This window comes from Grus americana, chromosome 3 (assembly GCF_028858705.1).
Source record: "Grus americana isolate bGruAme1 chromosome 3, bGruAme1.mat, whole genome shotgun sequence".
Classification (NCBI taxonomy): Eukaryota; Metazoa; Chordata; class Aves; order Gruiformes; family Gruidae; genus Grus; species Grus americana.
Window position 1 is genome coordinate 86436127 of NC_072854.1, and position 27950 is coordinate 86464076.

At 42.0% G+C, this 27950-nt stretch overlaps 2 protein-coding genes across 6 annotated transcripts in view; one reads left to right on the plus strand and one right to left on the minus strand.

The window, feature by feature from the left end:
* Positions 1-20792, plus strand: part of SDCCAG8 (SHH signaling and ciliogenesis regulator SDCCAG8) — a 111225-nt gene extending 90433 nt beyond the window's left edge. The window contains exons 17-19 of one of the 2 annotated variants that reach the window (XM_054819194.1): positions 15011-15137; positions 17087-17169; positions 20446-20792. In XM_054819194.1, the coding sequence (XP_054675169.1) occupies positions 15011-15137; positions 17087-17137 (178 nt within the window). In that variant the 3' untranslated portion in view covers positions 17138-17169; positions 20446-20792. Of the gene's footprint in view, positions 1-15010; positions 15138-17073; positions 17170-20445 lie in introns of those variants that run through there. The other variant, XM_054819197.1, reaches the window with a different exon arrangement.
* The window catches only part of AKT3 (AKT serine/threonine kinase 3), a 187266-nt gene that overhangs the window by 5780 nt on the left and 153536 nt on the right, over positions 1-27950 (minus strand). For 3 of the 4 annotated variants that reach the window (XM_054819198.1, XM_054819200.1, XM_054819199.1), the window contains one exon: positions 20715-27274. In XM_054819198.1, the coding sequence (XP_054675173.1) occupies positions 27189-27274 (86 nt within the window). In that variant the 3' untranslated portion in view covers positions 20715-27188. Of the gene's footprint in view, positions 1-20714; positions 27275-27950 lie in introns of those variants that run through there. The other variant, XR_008576244.1, reaches the window with a different exon arrangement.

Below are 27950 nucleotides of genomic sequence, written 5' to 3' on the forward strand. Positions count from 1 at the left end.
ATTGCTTTGCTATCCAAAGCAACCCAATGGATAAAACAGGCATTTTTAGACCCATTAAATGCTATTGAGTTTATTGAGAATCTTTTAGGAAAATGCAAAGACCCCTCCATCTAGGAAAACAAAGGAAGTTAACATGTACAATCAGATGCTTGGAAAAAATTTTCTGTCCCATCTCCCAGAGTCCTCTAAGAAGATTGAGGCAGGGGAGCCAAGCCTAGGCATTAACACCTGAAATGAGAATTGATTAATGATCAGAAATGTGTGCAAAACACACAAGGTCTGAAAAAGATTCATCCAAGAGGTTGAGGAGGATTTTTGTTGAACTTTTTTTTTTAAACATAATTTCATAATTTGTAAGTTTTTGAAGAGTATGCATAGAACTAAATGAAGTCTTAATCTGTAGTTATTTATAAACATTTCTTGTTACTGTAAACACCCTCTATACAGTTCTTTATTATAGCTGGTAAATCAAGCCCTATCAAATTTAAACTGAGCTAAATTGCTACATCATTGAATACATTGCCACATTTTACATTTTGAAATTCAAGTGTGTTTTGAACTTCTGTCATCTTTTTCTTAAGGGGAAAATAAAGTGGAATTATAGGAGGATAATTATGGGAGGAGAAAGTTGCTTTTTAATTTTGGTTTTATATAAAACTATCCAAAGCAATTTTGATGAAATTCAAAATAGCCTTAAGACTGGGGGGGGGGGGATGGGGGGGATGGAACATTGGGACATACTAGCCGTAAATAAACACCTTAGAAACCGAGTATTGTGTCCTCAAAAGTGCTGGTTTGAACCAAAGCCTCAACACTGGTCAGCTCTTTCTGTGAGGATAGGACTCAGTCTCCCCATCGTTTGTTTAGGAATTCTAACTCCTAAATAGCTGAGGGGAAAAAACAAGTTGTACATTATCTAGTCGAACACAAGCATTCCCATATTGTAAAGAAAGCTGGCTTTCTGAAGGCAAAGGTACGTTCTGTGCTCATTGCAATGGAGAGTTGATGTGGGGAGACTATTTGGAGCAATTACATGTCTAGTTTCTATTCTTGAAAAATGCTAGAACACACACATGTGCTTCATGGTCCTTATGCCACATACTGCTTCTCTCTGCACAGATAATCACACCAACAATACATGTGAGCAGCATTTGAGGTAGAGCTGTTATCTTTTATCTCTTTGATGTCTATTTTACTGATGCATGAAAAGTTGAACGAGGAAATAGTGTTTCTGAACAAAAGGTGTTGCAAATCCTCAGCAGACAGAATTGCAAAATTGTGCCGTCTGTCCTTACACGTTTCCATCTCTGCCTGTCCTTCATTAACTGAGCTGGTTATTCATCACAGAGTGGTCAATGAGAGTTTTATAGGAGCATTTATTTATAATTTCTATGTTCTAGGTCTTTTTATTTTTTTTTAATTTAAGGCTCCAAAGTGTATATTTTCTTTTCTGTTACAGTCAATTATGTCATAAATGGTCAAATGATAACTCATCACAAACAAAATTATTTTTGCAGCCTCTCTTCCTAGCGTCTGGATTCTAAAGAGACAACCTGGATGCCTGCATGCCAGTGCAACCAGGATTTCAACAGTGTCAATAATCTTTGCTCGTCACACCAAAAAAATCAGTGTGTCAGTGTATTCCTGCAGAGTCATTAGCATACAGACTCACTCTGCTTGCTTAACAAAGCAGGGTTCGGTGTATTGTAGTTTCCTAGGCTGCTTGTCTGATTCACCTCTGACAAAAGCAGAGAGAAAATTCAGTCTCTTCTTCAGTGGCACACTAATGTGGGAAATAAATCATCGGGCATAAGGTCTGAAATGGCAGTCATTTAAATAATTCAAATGCAGCGATCATTTTGCCCATGTGCCTTTCATTTCTTTGTTTTGTTTCTCTGTATTTCTCAAATCACTGAGACACAAATGATCTTCTGCGACAATCTATATTTTTAAAATATCTAGAGCTAAATAATCCCCGTCCTCTTTAAATGCAGTTTAACTGGTTACATGTTAAATAATTATTTGCTCTCTCTTTTGTGGTGTGGAGGGGGGAGTTGGAGGGGAGAAGTAACATACAAGCAGATGTGCTGCTAGATCTACAGGCTTCTGCCAACCATATGGCATCTTAAAGAAAGATGGTTGGAGCGTCTGGATTAGCAAAGAGTCGGGATGGAAAGCCATGTGTCGTGTTGGTACAGGCAGTTGTTTTAGCTCTCTGTAAAAGGCTTCAGGAGATTGTGTAATGGAACAAATGGTACTGCAAGCCTAGTAACAGCCTTACCGCTGCTGGAGAGGCAATTGGCCCCCAGGCGGGTACTGCTTCATCCTTGCTTGTTGGTTTTTTGTGAAGGATTTTTATATCGTTATTCTGTGTTCTTCTTTTAACGTACGGGAAACTTGGGAGATTTAATTCTGAACTTTATACTTGAAAGAGAGCTATTGTGTGGTTAGGATTTTTTCACACTCATTTTTTATAATGAAAACACACAGTTTCCCTCTCTTTCAAATGAGAAGCTCATGCCCTTCTGCAAATTTCCTGCATCCTTCGTGAACACTTTGAGACACCAATTCATTGAATTTGTAACCGATGCCCAGATTTTGGGGGAAAACTGCTCTCTCTGGGATGCGCTTAGTTAAAAACAAGATTGGGGCTATTGTGCTCGTGGCTATAACGTACCGGCTTGGCATTCGTATTCTGTTTGACAAGTTGCTCTTTATGCAAACAAGGGGCCTGCTCCTATTAAAGGCAAAATTTCTTTTGTTTTCAGCAACACAGGATTGGGCTCTTGGTGGGGTTTTGTGCGCGTTACAGGAGTCTCAGTAGTTCACATTACAGCTCATGGGAGTTATTCTGGATCAGGATGAAAGCTTTTGTGTCCAGCTCTGTAACAGAAATAGGTTTCAGTCCTTTCTCTACTATCGCACAATAGAACTCTAAATTCCTCTCTATGTCTCAATGAAATCAGGCCTCTTAGTACTCCTATAAATGCAGTTTTATCTCCCCGATTCTATCTGTTTCAAAGGAAATTAAAAATCTGATGTTGCAGTGGAGGACTTCAATAAAATTAGGATTATTTTATTTGAAGAGACTTTAAGTACGTTATGATTCCATATCACAATTTTATGTAAGGAGATAACATGAGGGATGCCCAAATATTCATTTGTAGGTAAATACTTGCTGAGCAGGTAACATTATGGTTTCAGAGACATTAGAAACAAACCATTAACTACAGAAGCATCTTCCCTACTGAGGATCTTTGCTGAAAAATATACTATCTTAAACTCAGACAAATGCTGCTCTAATATTGCCTAAATTCACAATAATTTAAAAGTAAAAGTACAATTACTGCTCTTTTCTCTCTTTGATTTTTTTTTTTTCTTACTTTCCAGAAGGCTCCTTATCTGGAGCTTGGGAAACAGCAGTCCTCAGCTTAATCTGCAGTTTAGTTACAGCAGCGCATGCTTTTTCCTGAGCTGCCTGCATGCCCCCCTGCTCAAGCCTGCATATGTTGCTCAACACTGATCAAAAGTAGCCTCCCCCGGGAGGGAGACTTGGGTTCGTTTGGTCGGCCTGTTCATTACCTCGCCTCAACCGAGGCTGAGCCAGGTGTGAGGTGGACAGTTGTGCACCAGGAGCAGTGCCAAGACCACCAGCATCTCTCTGGAAGGCTCTTGCAGTGGCTGTTGAGGAGGAACGGAGTTGGACCAGTGGGGACCTTGGGCTCTCTCGGGGCATCTGCTGAGCTTTCAGAGTCTTTCAGAAACCCAGGCCATTTTCTGTGCCATGTTAGCATGGGAGTTCACCAACATCGTGGTGCGCATTAGCAAAAGTGTGCATTTTGTTTGGAAATGGGCATTTCTCTGTGTAGGTTTCCCAATAATGAATTTTGAGTAATGGTGTATTTGTGCTGCAGCAGCAGTATCAGAGGTTACCAAGTCTGCAGAAATAAGTAATTGATTGATAGTAGGTGGATCGCTTGCTTCACATTTTGCATACGTGTTTGTCTTCCATATCCCTACTTAGAAGAACAAAAAACATGGTTGTATTTTTCAACAAAGAGACACAGCTTTGTTTTCTTAATTTACTACTAGTGATTGCAGGCCCTTCATTTTAATTGTCCAACTGCTTATGTGAGTGAGAATGTGGAACTCTCAAAAGCATATCAAGACTTCTGAGCTTTCTTATTTGAACGTTTGTTTCATAAAACTGTTACCAGTGCTTACCACTAAAAGACTAGAACATGGGGAAGTAATGTGAGAAAAGCATAATTTACCTCACAAAACTAAGCAAGATCTTTTGATGTAATCTAAGGGGAAAAGCACTCCTGTCTTCTTATAGTTACACTGAAGGTGTGTCAAGAAAATTAATAACATTTAATTCAACTTGTAGCAAAGAAAAGACTGATATTTTTGCTAGAATTTTTGACAATAATTAAAATATGGTGGAAACAAGAGTCTGTGCACAGTTGTGCACAGAATGAATTCTCCTGGTGGAAGGTTCCAGTAGTCTTACGATGGTGGGATGCCTGTGCAGGGTCCAATGACGGCTGACGGATGTGCCAAGCCGTGACATGGGAGAGCCCGGCTGGAGCCACCTTCGTGCTCATTTTGTGTGGTACTCCTGACAGCCCTGCGCTGCTATTGCAGAGACACTAGAGCTGCTGTTACCAGAAAGGCATAATTGACCCTTCCCACTGGCTGTGATCTGGATGTGTTGATACTCATCTCCAAACTGCCTGGTTGCAGTCGTATTCCTTATTGTGGAGGGGTTAATGATTATTTTGAAGATAACAGTAATGATATTTGCCTCTACAGCAGCAATAAAATCCCTCTATTTCATAGCAATGATTGAGTTCAGCCTTTAGACTCGATGCCGTAAATTCAGAGCACAATTGGACTAATATATATACATCATGAAATAGCCACTCGCTTAGAGAGAGTGTGATACTGTCTATAATGTACCAATACATTTCTAAGATGTATTTTCTGTGAAACACTTCCCTGTTTTCCTTCAGTGCTTCTAAGCAATTGCAGGTTTCAATAGCTTCACATACAAATTCACAGTGGTTTTAGTATAGTCCAAAACAAAACACCTAGTGGACTCCCTATTCTCAAGAGCTGAGCTCCATGAAGGTGGGCTGACAATACTTCTCAGATCCTCCAGCTTTTCTCATTTTCTGGAAGACCTCTGGTTTCTCAGGATGAAACGCCTTTCCTCTCAGCCCTTCCCAATGCAAAAATCTTTCTTTGTAACCTTCACCATCTCTCCTACATTTGGTCTTCTATGTTACATTCCCCCCAGCTGGCATTTCCTTGGTGCTGTGACTCCCTTCAGTCTCCACACAGAACCTAAGGGACCTTGGGGGAGGTTGGGGCTGGTCCCAGGGGGATACAGCCCTGGTCCAAAGCGCTGTGTTGCGTGACAGCAGCAGCTCCTTGTGAGGTGGGAGCACACTTGCTTGGCGAGCCAGCACTAACAGAGAAACAGAGCTGAAGCCGCCTCAGGTCCCTTGGGTATATCGGTGCATATCCGAGCATGGATCTTCACTGCCTCTCACACACATCCTAGGCTCCTCTGCCCACCTTGACCTGCTTCCCAGCCATTTCTCTAGATCCTCACTCAATACATGCCCCTATTCTCATTTCTGTTTCCTAGGCAGAGTAAGTTTGGAAAATAGAGCTGTATTGGAAGGGAAGTAGGCCAGGCTTCAGATAAGTTCACAAATGGAAGCAATCTGGTCTCTGTGGAGGCACTAATGGGGCCTTGTGTGGAAAACATCTAGCTGAATATGTTGTACAGAAAAATTATTTCTGCCACCAATTTCAAGTCATATTCCTCCTCTTGTATGTCACGAGCATAAAACTACACTCCATATGACTCTTACGTCTACCATTACTTTCACTGTAATTTATGAAAACCACAATAACCCTGTGTGAACCCTGAAAATAAGCAAATGTGTATCGCCTGCCAGAGCTAACAGGCAAAATCACTTGTTTGAAAGAGGGGCATATTTGCACCTCTGGTGTGGAAAATAAGGGTGATGGGGTTTAAACAAAGGAACTAAGGAGGGATGCATACACAGATATCTAACACTTTGTGTTTGATATTTTTATAGCTTATTTTCATAGTCGTCAAAGTATATGGTATAACAGTCTTGGGTTTTATGCTGAAGAACATTTTTGGAGGACTATGATATATAGTTATTAAACTGGGAAGACTCCCTTGCAGATGACCAAATGAGAAGGACTGTACCCGGCAGTCTTGAGCTCCCTTTTGCGAGGTCACTAGTGAGAAACATTTTTGCCTTTCCAATACAGGTACTAATAGCTAGAAACATAAGAAGCTTTATGCTCTCTGTAATACGGAGCCTGCAGTTCTTGCTGGTAGCAGCTAGAGTCTGGGCTGAGTGAGGAGAGCAGGACAGAACCCAAAGCTGTTCTGTTAGTCTGCCATTGCGACCGTCAGAAACAATTGAGCAGTTGTAGCTCAGCTGCACTACCCTTTCTAGCGGTAGTATTTTTTTAATTAAGACAATGTCTGACAAAGTAAATTAACAGAAGCTGATGCTTTTAGCAGTTTTTTTGCTTCAAATGCCTGATGTCAGCTTGGGCCACATGTACATTCTGCACATGCCATGGGATAGAAAAAGTGAAACCTTCTTTTTCAATTCTCTGCTGCCTGCCCAAACACCACATGTACTGTCTGTTACATGTCGCTTCTGATGAGGTTCATGCTGGGAATTTCTTTTTAAGGGCAAAGTGTTTCTGAAGGAAAGAGTTCAGATTGGGCAGATCACATTAAAAAAAATCTCAGTGTCCCTAATTCAAATATAGTGGTTGTTTTGTGTGGATACCAACTACCAGTCTGTAAAAATTCACATTTGTCTGGTAGCAAAAGAAATAGTAGGAATCAAAGTAAGCAGTGGGGAGAATGGAGCACACATTTATAAAAAGTAAACCAACAACAAAAATTGTTGTAACTAGTAAAACAAGTGCAGGAAAATATTTCAGTAATGCACATATGTACTTTGCAGAATCATCTTTATAAACATGAGTAGGCCACTTTTGAAACCTTGATAGGATATGTATCTCTTAGCATTACTAAGGTTCTATTTCTTGATTGAGAAATTGGGCAAAATCTATTCTATCTGGCATGTCACAAAATCAGAGAGAGGTGAACATATTTTAAAAAATTAATAATATTAGAGTCTGACTATAATGTTACAGGATTATATGGATTGTATATCTGTTGAAAGCCCTGCCTCCTTTTTCCTTCTAGGGCATTTTACAGCACTCTAAATTAATAGTCAGCCTGAATGATTTGGAGAATTGTTTTATTAAACATTTTTCAGCAATAGGCAGAAAATAGTAACCAGAACTATTTTTCTCTAGAGCAAACCTGATGCAAAGTTCGTATTCTTAACATAGATTATATTCATTGAATTCCTTTAAAGGAGGAAACACCTCTCTTCAGCCTAGGGATTCAAACACCAATAGACATTAGAGAAGTTTTCACCTATATCTTTTCCGGCCTGCCATCCATTCTCTTTTATTGTTTCCTTCCTGTCAAAACCCAGCAGGGCTAAAAGTGGCCGTGGTGTCTGCTAAGCCCAGCTGCTCCACCCCCCTACTAAAGAGCAGGCTGCTAATGTTCTCTCCTCTCCTCAACAAGTTAGACATGAGCTGTTATAAGCCCAGGAATAGCTCCAGGCTCAGGTTTCCTATGTGATCTATTTGTTTAACCTGTTGGGCCAGCTGTGGAAATGAAGATACATTCTAATAGTCAGTGATGACATCCGAAACAAAGGGGAAGCTAGTGTTCCTGTGTAAACTTCTAATTAAACCCTATTTGTAGTTGTTGTTAGGGCACGCAAATATTGTTATCTTATTGGAGATGATGTACCATAGGCGCTTCTTTTAAAGTATGTGGAAAAATTAAGAGTGCCTTTAGTAAAAGGGAATTTAGAGATTACCCAATGCACATTTTTTGGAGGGGGGGAAAAAAAAAGATTAAGTGATAGAGAACCACCTGGGTCAAGGGTTTCCTAGTGAAGTGTGGTCATACTCTTCTTAGGTGGCTGATTCCAAACTGCGCAAGGGATATTAACCTCTAGTTACCATCTGTTAACATAAGGTGGATGAGTTTGTTCTGCCTGTAGTGTGGGCAAGTGCTTACCTTACTAAGCTAGAAGGGGTACAGATTGCATTCCTTCTCTGCCTGAACAAATGACAGGCTTGGCCTTTTTATGTGGCAATAGAATTTTGATAGGGATTTCAGAGGGTGGAAGATGCCACAGAATCATGTTTTGATGTGCCCTAAACTGTCTGTGTCCTATTAGAAGTCAATGTGACAGAGGAGAGGAGGCTCATTCACTGACCGTTGTTCCTACTCACTGTTATGGCTGCCTTTTTTTTTTTTTCATTCATGTGAGTTTTTTTCTCTTATGCTCTGTTTCTTTCATTAACATGAGGAAGGTACATCATAGTGTTTTGCTTTTGAAGCTAGAAGGGAGAATGGAGTTCAGTTAAAGGCTGGGCGGTATAGATGTTCCTCTTTAAATTTTGGGAGCATATGGGGACTTCTCTGAGATGCTCATCACTCAAGGTTGTCTCAAGGTCCTGGATTTATGGCTTGAGATCTTAAGTAAATAGCAATGTAGGACACTAGTGAAACTTTGGGGGATAATTTGCTATTTGTCTCCATTTCTAAATTTATAGACTCTTATTTAGTTACCTCAAAATTTACTATGTGAATTTGTCAATGCTGCAAACCATAATGAAGATGGAGGTTGCTCATAGGAGATCTAATTTTACTACTGGTTTAAATGTCCAAGTTGTCCACGGAGCTGATTCAAGATACAAAGAGGTGGTGAATATAAATTTCGCTGCCTTAATGAAAAAGGCAAGATCACTTCTGCTATGAAAAGGGGGGACAGAGAAGTAGCAGAGTTGAGGTGGGCAGCAGAGGGGACCTGTACTGCCATCTCTGCAAGAGGGGTGAGGAGTGATAGCAGCTGGGGCAGTTGTTGCTGCAGAAAGAAGCTCACCGTGAACACCAGCTGTACACCTTCACTCTTTGCTTGGCAGCAAGTCTGGCTTTTCAAGATCCTCACATAGGCAAAACAAGCCTGATCATTGATTTATATATAGCAGGAGGTTACTTTAGGCAGTGCCCCTATCTGTGTCAGCAACTGGCTGTGATTGCCAGAGTCGGTATTCAAGGTTGTGCGATGCTTCTTGTTATAAGACACTGCTGAAGTTCTTTGTGATTTCATTAGGCTTGCCAAAAATTGTGGTTTAGGCTGAAATTGCTCAGCAGGGTGGTGGTGGGTAGTTGCCTTGGGAAGAGATGAGCAAGGCCAGCCAGGGGAGCAGCAGCAGAGGTGGGACCCCAGGCTGGGAAGGAGCTGCACAGATAGCCTTCCTTCACTCTGGCATTTCCTAACTCTTGACTATTTGAATATACAAATTCAACATCATCTAATGTGTTGTAGTACAACTATCTGTTACGTACCACAACTTAAACACTTCCTATCACTTCAGTACATGATAGCGAATTTGGAGGATGTCCTGAAAAAAGTGATAATGGGGCGTAGAAATTTGCTGATGGAAAGTTTGCTGGGTTTTGCGTTCTTTTCTAATTGGCTTGCTCCCTCTTTTTGCAACAAGCTTGTTTTTAAACCTGCATTTACTTTTTAAATTCATAGCGTGTTAAAAACATTTGAGATTCACAAATGGCTGATTACCAAATCTGGTGCTGCCTTCATGTTGGGGCAGGGTCCCCTTCAGCCGCATCTCCGCAGCATGGCAGGGGTCTGCGACATTGCCCCAGTTTCCCCCTTGTAACCAGATGCTTCTGGCTCTGATCGCTGTGTCCACCTACAGGCAAGCGAGCGATGCGAGAGCGACCTGCGGAACTAGTAGCTTGGCACTCCTGTCGTCTCCTGCCAAGGGAAATGTTTTTAAAGGCAGTTTGCTGCACAGTACAGTGTTCTCGTGACTTTGGGTTTTGGTAGTTTTGGGGGGCAGCAGGAGCTGTGCCCCGGCACCCCCTCTCCTGTGGAGCCACGACCCTGGTGCCGGTGGCCCCCATGGGTGGCCGGTGCCCTGGGCCTCGCTGCGGGGCGCCCGGCGGCTGCGGCACCCAGCCCGGCGGCCGCTGGCGCGGCTCGGCGCGATGGGCTGCCCTCCGTTACCGTGGCAACTGGCAGATGGGGGGCTTCGGCGGGGTCAGCAGGGAGGCGGCCGCAGCAGCGCGCCGGATGAGCCGCTCAATAACAGCCCTTTCAGCTCTGACAGCTCTGCTCTGGCTGGCCAGAAGTAGTTATCAGATTACTTGTATTAAAACCTAATTAAGATGTGTGCCAGTAAATGCAGCATGGTTATTGGATTTGGTGATTTAGCTGCTGCAGGTTGCTGCAATCCAATCATGCCATTTCAGCAAATTCAGCTCCGTGGAGTAGAGTGAAAACGTTTTACATCAGTAACCTGACTGTACTGATAGAGTAAATAACCTTTTAATGCCTCTGCCGTGTCAAGGACTGATCCCTGCTGCAGGGTGAATGGACACTGCCCACAGATCCTTGCATATTAATTTCTTTCAAATCAACTTTAAAACTCAGAGGAGGGCTGACAGGTTGTATCAGCTTTGCCTTTCACTGCAGATTAATGGCCCTGTGAGTCTCCCAGGGCGGGGAGCTTGCAGAGAGCGCCTTCTGGGTGCCCCTGGTTTAGCAATGTGTCTTTATAGAACAGAAGGCAGCTTTTGGTTTTGTCTGTAGGGCACAGGCAAGGGAACAGTCTAAATGTAACACAATGGGTGCTAGTCCAGCTTTGTGGTGTTGGACGCAATGGAAGTTTATTCTGCTGGGTGGAATTCACCTCGGTGCCCAAGCTCTGCTTTATGTTTCTTGTTTCACCTGGTTTCTGCAGGGTCTTGCAGCAGTTGTCTACCCATAGCTGTCAAAATGTAACAAAACCTATCTATCCCTTTCCGTTTCATTTCTGGACAGGCTGGGGTATAGCCTAGTCTCAGATCCAAATTTTATTGCTGTATGGAGTGAGACATGTAGTCTTCTGCAGGTTGTAGCTGCACAAAGTAGCAAGGTAGCTTGGAGCCTTTCTAACATAAAAGTTGCATACGAGCTTCAAGTACTGAGAATCAGAACAACTTTTACCTGGAAGTATTTATTACAGCTTGTGATGCCTTGGTTTTGTTCTCCTTCTGTGGAACCACTTGTATCACGAAGCTGCCTCTTTCCTGCCTCTATATAGAAATAGGAATTTTGGTTTAGAGTGGTTAATGGAAAACTATTTGAAGGGTATTCTTATTACTAAATGGGAGCTTACTCCTTAGTGCCAAGTCGTCCTTTAAGTAGTCCAAATGTAACACGGTTCAAGAGCTACATGTCTTCACCTTGTGCCTTGGAGTAACGTGACAGAGCGTGGAGTTAGTTCCTGCCCTTCAGCACTCCCAGGCCAAGGAGCAGCTGCCCAGCATCCCAACTGGACAGATCTTGCCACTTTGGTGAAAAAGTGATCTTATTTGGAATGGAGGGCAAGGACACAGTGGTCACTCAGATGCTCAGGACGCAGTTCACGTTTGCCTGGTAGGTGGTGTTGCCAAAGTGAACGTGGCGACCGTGCAACCTCGCTCACTCGTATTAGCAAAATGTGCAGAAGGTTCTGTCACCCAGTTGTAAAAATGATGGCAGGCATCGATGTGCAGTTGTAACATATGGGAATTACAGTGAATGTGGGTGGAGCTGTTCATTTCTCATCTTGAATCATTTACGAGATCAGCAGGCAGGCCAGATACAATGCATATGGGAATGTGTGGCTGTGCTGCACATGTCACACGTAATAGCAGATACTGCGAGAGGGCCCAGAGCCTGTCCTCGGGCGCTATATGCACCGGAGCAGGCTGGTAGTCCCAGCGTGCAGACCAAGGGCCAGCTTGGCAGCAGTTTTGGGAGAGCAGACTGGTAGACAGAATTTGGGAATTCATGGACTGAGATCTGCACTGACTAGAACTACTCCCTCTTTATCCATCGTGACCCAGAATTGTAGAAAGGGACTTTATTAACCCTGTACTCAAGCACTGGAGGTAGATACAGGTGATGAAAAATGTCAAGTTGTAACACGCCAGTCAAGCCCAGCTCAGTGCCTGTGTTATCTTCCTCCCTCTGCTCAAGGGGATAGTCTAAATGTAACACGGTGGGTGGTGAAGTTACAAAACAGAAAAGCTAATTGAGTAGTATTGCCGTAATTAAAGACTTTTCTATTTACAGTAGTTAATCTGAATCACCCTTTGCATGATCTGAAAGGATATAGGGCTTTACAACAGAGTGCACTGAGGCTTGTATCCAGTAATGTTTGAAATCTGCATGGGCTGCCTGTGAGTATCTAGTAGAAACTGTTGTTTTGATGTAAAATTCACGTGAGCTGGAAATGACTTTTCTCTGGGTGCCAGAACCGGAGGAAGTTCCTCACCCTGAAGCAGTGGCTTTTCAGCTGGAGCCTTCTCCCCACGAGAAGACAGGCATGCCGGGGAAGGGCCTCTCCTCAGGGCTGCTCTTGCAGCTGGAATAGCCCCTACCGCAGCAATGAGCAACACTCATCATGTTGCTGCAGAGATGTGGGTCAAGGGGGTTTATCTACTTACCCAGGTCTTTAGCTGCCACTAATAACAATTTTGTGCGAGAGGGTTTGTCAAAGACCATATGATTGTTCTTAAAACACTAGCAGAATGGGAAAATTATTAATTGAATGTGGAAATTACCAGAAACTTAAATTCTAAGGGCCTCAATCCAGACTGCAGTTGGTAGTTGTTGAGTAGGGCTCTCGTTCATGAGGAGGCTTTCATAGCCTCAAGGCTCTAAATAGATAGGGCAGCACTGGAGTTCCTCCCTTGGCTGTCTGAAGACAGCACTTTCCAGTTACACCTCCCTGCCGGTACTGCTGTAAAGTAATAGGAACGCTAGAAATAAAGGACTGGAAGATGTCTTTATTACAAACTAAGAAGTGTGCTAAGGTCACATATCCTCCTCAAGTTAAAGAAAATCGATGGCAAAGTGGTGAGCACAACGCGGCTCTCCAGTCTGAAACCACGTCGCCTCCAGCAAACAGTACTGTTGTTCTTGCACTCCCTGGGAGTGGAAAAGCTACTTTCTTTAAAAACAAAACAAAGAACGGTACAAGGGTGGGGGGTTTTGTGTGGGAGTTCTGCTGGTGTTTGAAGTTCAACGCCCCTGAAATCACCTTTATTAAAGAAGCATAAACAGCTCCTCTATCAATATGGTATAGTTTGTGAGGTATAGGGAACGTGAAATGAGACACAGAGTGTTTATGTGTGGATTTAGTAGAACATCCTGTGCGAACAAAGTGGTGGTTTGGTTTGCTTCGTTGGATGTTTACAACCCCCTGTTGCTATTTGCAGCTAGCTGCATTTAGATTTGTTCTGATCCCCAGGAGATGGTCCTGCAGCTCCTCAAATCCCTTTTGCAAGGAAACTTTAGCAGAGTAGCAGGACGCTGTGAAATCTGGACGTTCACAGTGTGGCCTACGTGATTGTTGCAGTTTAATTTCAAAGAAGTTGGCTGGCAGATACAGATCAGTAAATACCGGTTTTGACCTAGATTTTGGCGATTTTGTTTCAGCTAGATTTTCCTAGCTTTTTATCAACAATTTTGGGGGTGTTTACCAATGCAGTTTTTTGAGCAATCCTGATTCAGAATGTGGACACCCAGAGTGATTAGGTTAGCTGAGTTATGACACCTGCACGAGTCAAAGCTACCACATGGAGCTGAAAGTAGAAAGATTCAGGAAATCACATGCCTTATTGTAAGTGTGTAATTCCATTAAAAACACAGCCTGTATTGAGAGAGAGAGAACCTAAAACCCTTGTTCAGCTGAAGCTGTATTTCAGTATGTTGAGCAAGAAATCGTTTACAAAAGCAAGTGTGAAGTTTCCATCCAGAACTAACCTTGACGAACACAGAGTCGGTTCGTGCTCCCTAAGTGCATAGTGTTTAGATGCGTAGGTTTTTCTCTAGAGTACTGTTATTTAAAGACAAGAAGCTTCTAAGATATCCAAAAGGGCTTTTAATTAAAGACATTTCTATTTAAAGAGTGAAAGGCATTTAATGTAAAAACACAATTTCCAGCTTCTTTGTGTTTACGTCCCATGCTACAGGTCCCAAGCAGACTTTAAAATTTTTCATGGCAGGAATAATAAACAGTCACCGGGGACATAACAAGTCATACTGACTTTTGTAATTAAAGAAATAAAGGGGCGGTTGCCCTCTCTACAGCAGTGTTGTCCCAGCTCAGGCTCTTGTTTTCCAAGTGTAAGCAAAAGGCATCTGTGTGTTTTTTCTGATACCCACCAGCTTCTTCCCTCTGTTTTGCAGCCCCTGATGAGGAGGACCCTTGGAATGATGGGCTCTTTACATCCTTCCTCAGGAATCCCTATTTAAACTATTAGAGGATCTACGCTGATGTGCTTAATTAACACTAAGCTTACTTGAAATAAATTTTGTGTTCTGTAACGAGTTTTGGGCATCAACCAGGTTGCAAAGAGCGGTGGACAGAAGACAAAAGTTTTTGTGACTTTAGGTGGTTGAGGTATTTGGATTTACAATCCGGGCTGGTGCGTGTGTTTCGGGAAGACGGTTATTGAAGCAGCTACAGAGTGTGCAGCTTGCTTAGTTACAGGTTATCAGGATGCAGTCCTGCAGTCTTTACTGATGTCGCTTAATGGCAAAGCAAATTCACTGTCATGTCATGATAAGGCTTCTGAATTAGAAGTGCAAACCTTTAAAAGTGCTTATTTAAAGTGTGCAGATAAAATGTATTGAATGCCCATGCTAGGAGTAATAGTTTAGTCTCAGCCCAACCACCAGACTGAGCTCTCTCATCTGGGAGCTGCACCCCCCAGTGCAAAGATCAAAGCTTCTACTGTGAACTCCAACTTCAGATGCTCTGCAACCCTTTTATCTATTTTTTCCAGGTTACAGCAGCTTGACAAGCACTGCCAGGCCACTGCCCAGCAGTTAGTGGAATTGCTTAACAAACAGAATCAGCTCTTCAAAGAGAAGCAGCTGCTTACAGAAGAGGTGCAGTTTCTGCGAACACAGGTACTGTGCCAAAAGAAAAGAAAGTCTGAGGGGAATATTCTGCAGCTGTAGCAGAGAAATCCGCCAGCAGTCTCATTTCAGCTGTTGGATTTTGTTGCTGTTCTTGTTTTAAATAAGGCATTACCTTATGAAGGAAAAAAAAAAAAAAATCCATGCAATTGCAAAGAGACTGGTAGCTGGACCTGAGTCCCACTTAAACCCACTTAAACTAAATGAAGAAAGTGTTTTGAGGTGATGATAAGACAGAAGTCATTCTTGGTGACAGTTCCTAGCTTTCTTATCAGAAGATTTTGTGTTCCTTTTTCAGAAAAGAGAGAAATGCGTTTTTTAACAGCATTAGTGTTTAAACAGTAGATGGATGTTGATAGTTTCTTTTGAGCTTTGCTGACATTTGTCAGACTTAGGTCCCCCTACGACCTTGTGATCTCTCCCTGCCTCTAATTTTTACAAGTCATTTATCTTTCCTGCTGCTCCATGACCACTCACCCAAGTGTGAGGTGGACAACGTGGTATCAGCGTGAGCACTAATCACTCCACTGCGTCTCTCGCAGGACTGACTCTTGCTTCCAGTGATCTCGAGGAAGCTGTGGCTTCTCAGGGACTGTTGTGGCTTTTTTTTTTTGGCCACTGTTCTTCAGTCATTCAGTGCTTTGGAAATAAGGGAGAAGACTGCGTGGTTTGGGTGTTTTTTCTTTGTCTTTCATTTAATTGTTTCAGAAGAAGAACACGCGCGGAATGAGGTTTTCAGTAAAACTATCAAATTATCAAACCCTTATTTTCTGATAAAGTAAATGAACTATCTCAACTCTAGCATGATGTTTTCTAACTTGCAAACTAGTGAGTTTGCCCAGGACAACTGGAGTTCCGCTAACAAGGTAACAAAAGACATTCAGTGTAGGAAATCTAGTCCAGTAGCACACCTAGCAATAAATGGGACATGGATCGTCTTAGAACTTTAAAATATTTAAATCATACTATTTGTCATAGGCTTTTTAGCCGTAGAATTTAATAAATGTTTAACCCAGGAGAATAAAATCCATACTTTGTTATGCCTTTAATCATGTCAGTGTGTTTGGTTTTACAGGATTTCCTGCTGTAGTAGACAAACTCGGTAGCTCAAGATAGTGTAAGGTTATCAGCATGTAGTAACTACTGGCAAATTTCAGGGCAACCATAGTGCTGTAGATCTCTGTAAGATAGTTTAAGAAGGTGGTTGTTCAGAAAAGAAAATTAAAATTTTTTTAAGGGAAGCACTCTTGGTAACATGAAGAGACTTCACATGGTCCACAGGGGTTTTGTTATTGATAAGCTATTTTATCTGGAAGTGAGTGTGCTTTTATGAAATTGGGCAGAAATACAAAAATCATACAAAAGAGGAAAAAATCATTCAGATATTACACTGCTCTCAAGACTTGACTGGCAAAAGCTTCCTTCTTTATGTGCATTACAAGTTAATTGTGCTCCAGAGGATACTTTTTAACTTGAGAACACTCAGAAGAGAAGAATGATATAAAAAAATTATTACAAAATGAGTCCTAAAAATCTATTTGCAGCTATTTAAAGCAACGGTGGTTCTCTGGGAATTGGAATTCAGCCCAAAAGAGCTGCCTGGAATGTCAGACAATTGTTTTAAGAAAACTAAAGAACAGATCACCATAAATGGGAGATTTTAACTACAGGAAGATGTATGTAGTTAGTGTAGAAATATATATGTATAAAAAAAATCAGTTGCAGAATCTGTGTTGATCAAAGGTGAAAATGATGTCATATTCCACATCGTACTGTATTGTTCAACAGATCTCCTTTATAATTTTTTTTTTTTCCAGGGGGAGGGGGGAGAAACCAATCATCATACCTGATCTTTTAAAAATGATGTAAAATTCACTAACCTAAATGTGCTATTGTATCTTGGAACATAAGCCGCTAGTAACTGCAGTTGCATATTTCAGGAAAAAAAATGGGATGCAGATCTCAAACAGGACACAGATGGAATCAAGTGAAAACCTGGATGGATAAAGAGAAATGAGCAGAAGTAGGTATTTTTTCTATATCCTATATATAGAGAGAGGGGAGGGAGAGGAAAGGAGGACTAAAACTATTTGCAGATGTGGGTTGAATCTGGCAAACACTTCAAGACAAAAGGGAGAAGGGAGTGTTTGAAACATTTTTGGATTTAAAATTGTTGGAGCTTTTGGTGTTTGGCTTGTTTTTTAAGCACTTAAACATTTAGGACAACCGCTCCACAGCAAAGACAGGTTTACCTGACAATTTAAAAAAAAAAAAAATCTTAAAGATTTCAATTGGAGCAAAAGGTGGGAACTTCTAGAAGAACTCGGATTTTACCTAGGTACTTTTTTGTCTGGATAATCACTGGGTGTTTGTCTTTTGATTTGGAATTGGTTAGTTCTGTCACTTCCAGTAGTATTTTCCTTCTGAGGAAGCAGAATCCTATTTCTTCAGAAAGGCTACAATTTGTTTTGTAATACATCATAAAACTTAGTGTCATGTTGAAAGAAACATATAAATATTTGTATTTGGAGCAGTGCTATTGGAGTTACTGTATTGCTACATAGTTATAGCTGTTCCTATTGCCTTGTAAGAGTTAATTAACTTGAATTTAAAAGTCCCAGATTTTAAAATTGTGTCACGTATTTTAACCTAGCTGACCTAGAAGAAAAAAGACTTAGAAACTTATAACCTTCATAGGAGTTGTTTTCAAAACTGAGGTTACTTCAGCTGCAATTTTTACTTCTAGTGTGTTTGCTGTACTGGGGGGGAAAACGAGAAAGAAGTATCTATAAATCCAGCCACATTCTGGTGTGTTGAGAGTCTGTTTTCCATGGAAAACTCATTTGACACTGTAATGAAAATTCTGGGGTTTAAAGTGAATGAAAAAAAAGTCATTGTAAAAGAAGTACCTGATCCTGCTACATGGCAATTCCCTTCCAGGCAACATGAGTTAAAAGGCTTTTAGCATCCTTGCTGAAGGACTGACCAAGACAAGTATCCCAGTTTTCAGAAACATCTGTCTCATTCTCAGCAGTATATTACAGTATTACAGTATTTTTTAAAAAAATAATGTTTAAATCTCCTATTATGGAAAGAATCTCAGTATTATTTCAGAATAACCACCTGCCTATAACATGATGAAGATACTCACACTGTAATTTTCATTTTCATAGAGCTAAAAAGGGCCAGTACGATAATGTGGCCTGACCTTACAGTGTGGCTGTGTCTCACGCCATTACACTAACATTTAATAGATGGCACTAATATTTTGTACTGGTATACAGCATAACATATGCAGGTCCACGTAAAAGTAGTCAAAAGTTTAATTACGGGACTTACACCTCTCATTTTGAAAGTTTTTTGAAAGTTTTTTGAAAGACTCAAGTTTTGAGTTTCTACCTTTGAAAGTCGCTCCTACGTTGCAACTCACTCCGAGTCAGGAGCGTAAGAGAGATTCCGCTCCCCTCCTGCGAGCCAGCCCCTCCCTGGCTGGAACCTGCCCTATCCCCGCCCCGTCCCCTCCCTATGGCCGAGCCACTAAAACCATCTCCTCCCTCGTTACAGAAGTCCTGTTTTCCACTGTGAGCATGTCTGTGAACAGACCACCCTTCTTCTAAGCAGAAGTTAAAATATACTCACCCACGACTATATTCCCATCCTTGCCCCTCTAGTTGCTCAGTGGGAGGTACTGTCAGAATTAATTACAGCTCTTCCTGAGCGGTGGCTTTCTCTGGTTTCTTACATCAGCATGAATTTTCAGGGAGGTGCCTACTTCGACAATCAAGCTGAGGTTCAGCATCTTGCAAAGCATTAACACTGAGTAACTGGGGACGAAAAACATGTAGGTGCCCCGAGGCTTTGGGGTGGAAGTATTGGTACCCAACTGCTTTACATGTAGGCAGGCAGGGCTAATGAAATGCTTTTTTGTGGCTGTAGGTGACAAGAAGAGGAAAATGGCAGCTTTTGCGTTAGAGGCACATATGATGGTATAACATTTCCAGGGTAGAAATGGTTTGAAGTGTGGTGGTACAAGATGCTACTGTCTGATAAAGAGGTGCCTAAAAAGGAGAGTCTCTACCATGGGGTACAGCTGGGCACATTCGCTTTAGTAGCGAGGGGGGGAGACCAGTGAGTGAACATGCTGGGCTACCAATTGGGCCACCAAGGCCAGCTGGGCAGCAGAGGAATGGGTAGCTTGGGGATGTTGTCAGCCACCTGCAACAGCAACAATTGCCAGGAAACTTCTTCAGGAGCTGAGTGTTTGGGGGTTTTTTGCCTTTTTAATCTCTGTCTGTACTCTAATGCTGGGGGGGGGGGTGTGTTACTGCAGCATGGAGTAGGTGTCCCCTGGCTACCTAGTCACAGACATGGAATTCAAGCCCCAAGGCTTCGTGTGGCTGTAGTCTGTTCTTCCTTGCACTGGTTGCAGGCACAACTGTAGCAGTTGGTGTTGGTGCATGTATTTTGGGTAAACAGGTACCATGTTGTTGTTTTTAATTAATTCTTTAATGAACTGCAGCTTCATAAATTCTTTTTTAACTCAGCCCTAACTGCCTTACCAGCTGTGGGGCAGGGGTGGGGGAGCAAAACCCTTTAGTCCTCTAATGTAAAACCAGCCAAAGTAGAAAGTTTATTTTTATTTCTGAGGTCATTTACATCTCTCGAATTCAAATTTTAGAACTCTGGTGGCTTAATTCTAGGTAGCTCCCCCAGCTCCAGTCGAGTTTGATGCCTCCCTCTTAATTCAGTCCTGCAGTGCTACTGAGGAAGCAGAAGCAGTAGCCATGCAAGAGCTTCGGAACTGTGAGTTAGCCTTCCCACCAGAGGTTTCCTACCAGCACCCGGGCAGCAGCTTCCTGTTTTGCTGCAGCTGCCCACCCTGTGCGCACGCTGTACAATTCACAGTAAACACTCTCTGGCACAAACCCGCCGCCTCCTTCCTGGAAGGGAGAAGGGGCAGGATCTTAGACGTGCCCCAAAACAAGAGCTCGGTTATTTACTGCTAAACACAAGTGATGCCTAAAGCTCATGGAGATCCTGTTTTTCAGAAATCAAATAGCTCTTGCTTTGCTACCTGTAAGACTTCTGATCGTAGAAAGAGGAGAGGACAGCAGGCCTGCAGGAAGCGCAGGCTTTGAAACAGCGCTTGTTTACATTGCATTGCCACAGGCTTAACCATTTCTGTATTTCTCTTCTAAGAACTCACCCGCAGGCTGAAGTAACACAAATGAGAAACACAAGCAACGCGATACAGGCTACTTACTTACTTACGCACCCGTCTCTTTCTGTTATCTTTCAGGTCTGCTCTGCACCCGCCTGAAACTTGGCTTGTCTGAAGCTCACCCAAAGACACTTCTGCAGAAAACAGGCACGCTCGCTGGCTCATTTCAACTGGTTTCTAGTTGTTTGTAACTACAGAATCATAAATATTTTGAAGTATTACTGGCCTACCCCACTTCTAGGACAACAGCCGAGACTTTTCCGAAAAGACTCGGCTTGCAAGCCAGTTTTAACAGCTATTACGTAGTGTGGACTTAATTCAGAATTGGCATAATTTTTTATAAAATGTTTTTCTCTATTTTTATAATTGAACGTAGATGTCTTATTTACAGACTGAAATACCAATAAACTTAATTGGATTCTTATTTTCCTCCTTCTGTCCTTCTGAATTCAAGGGAAAGTGTGTACATGGGGAGGAGGGAGAAGGGGACTGTTGGTAAGCCCTGCCCCTGTTCAGAAGCTCATCACCAGAATCTACCTGGCAGCTTTATTTGTACAAGGTATTTCTTCTCACTTGTTATGCAAAAGTGAGAGTCCCAACAACTACTTATCCATCAGAAAAGCGTAAGAATGGTTGAGAAATATTCCATATAATGTGGAAGAATTTCCATGGGGCGGGTTTCCCTGCAAACCGTTCACTGGGTAAAGCCTTTCAGCGAAAGGAACCCTTAGTCAGTCCAGATCAGCCTTTAAGCGAGGTGCTCGGCTCTCAGCACTGCAGCGGTGCTGCCAGACTTCCCCACCAGCAAAGCCTCAGCGCTCTCAGGGCTGGGCACCAGCTGGGCTTGGCTTCAAATTACTGAACTCCAAACATTTGGAGGATAGAGTTGGAGGGCTTTTTTCTGGTTAACTGCGCACTTCTGTCTTTGAAAGTTACTTTCCAAATACCAGACTATTTCAGAAAGAATTTATCTGAATCTTTTGCTAACTAGTGTAGGATAAACTATGTACATAAGAAAAAAAAGTTTCTACATGTATTAGCTGCACTGTAGTTGTAGAATTGCACTAGTAAAGGGGGACAAAAGTGCAAAACACAGTTCCCGGTTAATAAAGCTACCTCCACCAACATGAACACATAAAATGTAACAAAAATAAGAGTAACAACACATGCAGTAAGTTACATTTGCTGTGGGACACAGTCTTTTCTTCCCTTGTATTTTAAGAATTACTAGCGGTACATCCCCAACATCAAAGTGTTCTTTCCTATTTCAATTTCCTGCCATATTAAACTGCCAAACCCAGCTGATCGCCTCCCTGAACGGCTTCACCAGTATGACAGTGAACATGCTTAAAGTGGCCTCAAGTCTTCAGGGACAGGAAAGCCTGGTGAAGTCCTCTCCAGTTGAACTCTGAGTTTTCCACACTGATCAGGCTGACAAATTTTTAAGTGTTACTACTTTATAGATGGTTACACAGGTAAGAATATACACTGATAAATGTAGGAATATGCAAACTTTTTTTTTCTCATTTATTTTTTATTATTCCACAGTATAAGTAAGTCTCTATTTCAATAGGAGAAAGTGCCTATAGGCTACACGCGCAAAGGAACTGGGGCACCTAGTCCCAACACGGAGGCTTCACTGAGATCCCGGCGCTGCCCCGGCCTGAGGCACAGCCAGACCCTCAACCTTTCTGGACCTGCTCTGGGTGGCTCCTGGTGCTGGGTGCAGAGCACCGCTGCCTGCCTCCCCCCGTGCACCTACAGCGTGGAGTTCAACAAAGCATCCTGGGCTGCCAGTATATGCAGCCGGAAGGCGGGGGTTATGCTCATCCCAGGCATCGGCTCAATTCATTATGTTGCCAGGAGTCTAAAAGGAATCAATTTCCCTGCAGCAGCTACTCTACGTTGCAGCAATTAATTAGTCATTAAGCACAGACAGCACCAGGTCTACCTGGCTCATGGCCCCCCCCACCCCCTCTTCTACTTAGGCACAAAATGTGTAGTTTTACAAAGTTTAGAAGGCAATCTAACCCAGGAAATCCCACGTCCGCAGCCAGAGCCTGATCCCGCAACGCAGGATGCAGCTTGACCACACTCCTGCTGCTGCCGCAGCCAAGTCCTGGTCGCTGCTCTCCTAATACCACTGAGCTAATGGCAGTTTGTCCATCTGTCTCATGTTCTTTCCTATTACAAGGTAGGGGAGGAAAAAAAAAAGGGAAGAAAAGGAGGAAAAAAAAAAAAAGAAAAAGGAAAAAAAACCTGAGCCCTGGATGAAGCACCTCTATTCCAGAGAAGCGTTCATGTCTGAGAACTGAGCTAAATCCCAGATGACCGGCTGCTCTAGGGACACTCAGCCCTTCTGACCGCTGGTTCAAACAGCCCTGGACCAGCTTGTGGGCTTCAAAGAGTCCCACTCTGAGGTGCCCTGCATAGCCCACCTTCCCATTTCTGCCTCTCCTTACCCTAACACGTTACCTAGCTCTGGGATGTGAGGCTATGCATTTCATTAGATGACAAATCACTTAAATCATGGGGGTTCTCTCAGGAACGTAGCCCTGTGTAATCATTGAAAAGTGTAACCCAAATTTACTTTTACAAGTGACATCATACACCTCAGAGCATTAACATGAACCACCTGCATGGAAACAGCCTCGGTCCAAAGCACAGATACATCTTGCTTAGTCATAAAAACTTTTTTTTTTTTTTGACAATACTGTAACTTAAGAATTTACAAGCTGAAACTGATCACCCAGTATTTGAAATACGTCACAGCAAGTTACAGTTATCACTAGTACTTCACAGCAAATAAAACTTGTAACTAAACATGCACAGATCATTATATATACAGTGATAAAAAAATAACGATGTACATTTTCTTGTAAGAAGAAATTAAGTAAATTCTTTGTGCATTTCAGGATTGAAATATCTAACCTATATAAAATTACTTTAAAATATGAAGTAAATATTTAACCCAAAACTTGAGAAATCTTTTGTCATCTGCAATATAGCCTTCTCATTTCAGTTTTTCTTTCTCTGACACGGAATAACTTAGGACTTTTCTCCTCTAAGATATTTAACAGTAATGTGCAGATATAAAAAAATACGTCCTTTGTGGCAAGCTTGAACATATATATATATATATATTTACAAACCTCCAGAACAAATTAGCATTAAAAAACACAGAAGTAGCAGATTGACATAGTGCTTTATTTAAGCTGTCTGTACGAAGGAAAATAATGTGCATCCCTATCATATATGTGTAAAAATACTAAGGATGTACAGTGTACAAAAACAGTTTCTTGTAGTTATTTCACATCCTTGTGGGTCATATACTTAAGGAAATAAACAGTTTAAGTATGACCAACAGTAATACGGTTTCTTGGGTTCATAGTTGTGTCTGCTTAATATCCTTAACCATATGACTAGATCTTGCATGGATCTAATGAAAGAACTAGCAAGGTCAAGAAATGTCACAAACTCTAAAGCTACAGGGAGGTAATTCAATTACCAATTTAGAGGTTTTTATTTAAATAAATACTTTACATTTCATGCTTGCCTGTAATGCACTACCAGGAGCAAGATAAGGAAATTCTACTGTAGACAGTACAAACAGTAGCAGCAAAGTGTGTACATTGAGGTGTAATATATAGACCCTGCAGTTAGTAAGGAAAGACCTTACTTTTGTACTCTAGGAGAAGCACATGGCCCCTGCAAGAACAGTCAGCTTTAAGAAGCCGCAAGTAAAGATGGGAAAAAAAAATAAAAAGTAAAACAATACCGGGCTAAACATTCTTTAAGCAACAGGAATGTACTGGAAGATGGATTAGTGTGGAAAGCAAAGCTGTGTGCAAAACTGCCAAAATCCAACCAGAAATGACCTATTTCCTCCGCGATGGCTGCAGTACAAGAGGGCATACTGTACGTCATGGAAGTCAGTACAAGCTGGAGACAAAGTCTGAAATGTACTGTGCTCGAAAGGCTCGCCCAGGTAACCAGCCACCACCTCCTGTCCAAATCCAACCACAACTGCAAACAGCAAAAGAAGAGCTTCAGCAGTTTCTCTCGGCACCGCCTGCCCATTCGTCTTTGTTTCTAACACTGGTAAGAGAGAGAATCCCCCAAGCCCGGGCAGCACGAAGGGGCCGCCGACTCTCTCTGCAGCATAAACTTGATCAGTGCCACTTTGGAAGGCAGGCAGTACAATGCAAGGTGAAGTCTTAAAAGGTTTTCAAATAATTCACTGACGGATATTAACTGCAAACCGCATTCTACCTAGCTGCGCGATGGTGAGCTAACCACAGGGTTTCTTCTGCACGCGAGGAACGGCTGGCCAGAGGCACGGTGCCAGCTGGTCATTAGCTAGAGGTGCCCTGCGTCAAGAAACTTATTGCTATTACAAGCTGAAAATGTAGGGGAAAAAACACAGGCATATAACACAGATTTTGAATCACCATAGTTTTAGTCTGTAAGTACGAGGCCTTTGCAGAGAACTAATTAATGCCCGTCTATTAAATACTCGGTTATTTCAGTCACTCGCTGCGTCAGTGTAGACACCTCTACACTACCGGTGCAGAACAGACCTGCAATGCATTTGCTGTGCTCCTCTCTCTCTCTCTCGCCGTAGAGGGATAACCCCTACACGCGTTTAGTGTTACAAGGTGACAGAATGAGAGCCTATGCAGTTAGAATACATATCACGATGCGTTTCTGACCGATTATCCATCCGTTCCCAAAGATAAAAGACGAAACATGAAAAATTGTCTGAATTAGTCTGCATCTTTAGCTGCCTTGCTAAAATGCCCGTCTACCCCTTGACCGTCCCAGCACATGCACTGCCAGCAGTGGGCTTCATGCTCGGGCGCTCGACTTTCCACGTCAAGAGGCTAAGGCATCTGCGTAGGAACACCTCTCCTTTCGGACCCATCTACTCATTCACACAGCGCAACCAGGAATACTCTGCGATATCACAGTCTTTGTGGGAGCTTAACAAGAGCCGACCGCAGAGATACTTCGAATGATAATCCCATGGAGTCAGGGTTTTCAGATGCCGTTAGCAAGGGCACGCACGCACGGGCTATCGCGGCGCCGCGTGATGTCCCGACTCCTAGCACCACAGGGTTTATTATTAAGATTATCATTGCTGAAGATCAAAGCTAAAGTTTATGCACACATTCTGTTAGATGCAGATCTTCGGAAATGGAAAGACGTTTTCCTATCAGTGGAGCGTTTCTCGTGACGGTTTAAATTCAGTCAATCAGGTACCACGGTTACGTGTAACATGCTGGGTTTTGGGACTCTCTTGGTTGAGGGCAAACCTTGCTTGAGAATGGCTGATCCTAGAATTTTACTATTTTCGTTATTAAAATAAAGTGCTTTTCTTGTAATCGCTGTGGTCTCGTTGTTCAAATGCATTTCCTTCATATCGAACAGAAATTTGCTATTGTGCCGTCAGGCCCTTACAATACATTTATCCTCAATGGAGCACAAGATGTAGCTTTTTTTTTTTTTGTCTGCTCCTAACCCTTTGGCACATGAGGCTGGAATTCCTCACCTCCATTGCCAAAGAATTAAGACAGTGTTTCATTCACAAAAATCTGATTCTAAGCAGTATGTACAATTTCAGAGCCTTGTTAAAATTTCCACATGGGAGAAAAGTGCATTATTCCCTTCAGCTTGTACAGTCCTTCCATATATTACAAAACTAACTGCTATAAGCCTGTTCTATCTAAGATGTAGCAGCATTTGCAAACATGACACATACGATCCTTATCTCTAAAAATAAATACTACCGCAGTATAACAAAAAAAAAAAAAAAAAAAAAAAGAAGAATATTCAGAGTTAAACACCTGGAGAAAAAGCTAATTCACAAACTCAAAATAAAAACAAGTAAGGCAAACACCCGTTTACCTTGGTGCACACATTTTGGTGAAAAGCAATACCATTATGCCTGTCTACATTCTTCAGCCATCAGAGGTGACGTATATCATGAAAGAAAAAGAAAAGCATGAGAAAGATGTTATCTGGTGCAAATTATAAGACCCCTTAAACAACTTCAACTGCTGCTTTTATGCCTTCACTTCTTGCATGTATAATGTTCGATTCTCCATGATTGCACATGAACCTGGAAGTTCTAAGTGGCAGGCTGGGTGAGCCCAGCCCTTCTGCTTCTTCTGTAGTATCCAACAGTAATTAAAAAATAATATATATATATATTTATATATATCAACAGTTTAAGTCCTTCTCTCAAACGTTTCCCAAACAAATTCCAGCCAGATGTTAATGACAGAGACCTGCTTCAAGTAATGATATGCCTAACAAAAACCTTGCATATGTACATCACCACCCCATGTTTCCTTGTTCTAACCAGCACAAACAGATGCAAGAAAATGTTATCGACTAGTCTTTTTTTAGACTAATTACAATTTTGATTCATCTTCTAGATGAAGATAAGCTGGACCAACGCGTTTTTTTGTTTAGCCTCCACTGCGAGGAAAAACAGATGACGACTTGTGCACAAAGTGTACAATGCTGAAGTCAAGTCATCTACCTTCAAAGAAACTGTCAGTAACTTCTCGACGTTGCTTTTATACTGAGACCGTGGGCAGCAGCAACAGCAGGAGAGCGTAGTAGAGAAAAAATCTCAAATTTCATGCAAAACCAAAATGGATCTTAGGTAGGTTTGGGAAAGAAACTTGTTCAATTTGGAATGGTCTCTGAAAGTGCCCCTGCTATCTTAAATACCATCTAGTACTGGTGGTGATGTTCAGGAATCATTTTCAGTGATAAACCTAAGATGACAGTGAAGCAGCAGAACAAAAAAGTTATTCTCGTCCACTTGCAGAGTAGGAAAACTGGGGGAAATGCGGCCGCCTCTCATTGTCCATGCAGTCCATACCATCCTCGTCATCTGTAGTAAGGGAGAAGTTCGAAACATCATTATCTTTGCGACACAACTTTATTATTTACCTGATATGCGGTACGTTTTTCAGGGTTCAATGCTGAAGTTAAAGGCTCAAGTTCAAGCGAGACTTTATTCATGCTCCCCCAGCAGAAGGATGTTCGTGGAAAGGATATCCTTTCAAGAAGTCACCACTTAGCTCAGGGTGAGTTGGTCTGTTTGATTATGACTGTCACCTGAGAACTTCAATCGTCACTACCCGTTCTAGGCTAATCAAAACCTGCCCCCACATCTCGTGTCTGGCAGCACGGAAGCCAATTGCTGGTTGAAGCAGCCAGTTTTCATTCTTTCCTAAGCTCAGTTCAGGAAATTATCATCTTACTGTAGATGTATTTAAATATTCCTCTATTTCGAAGGGGGTTAAAAGGAAAAACGACTACAAAATGAACAATTCATGTAGGTTCTATGTATTTCAATTCTTATATATTATTTTTTAGTAAACTATTTATTTTTACAGTATTTACTGGGATCAGAGGAAACACAGACTAAGCCAAATTCATAAATATTTTTATTTACATAATTCCTGCAATGCCAATGGAAACTAGGCACCAGATGTTGCCTAACTCTGAGAATTTGGATCTACATTCTCACATGGATTTTTTAACAGTGCTTATCCTTAAAGACT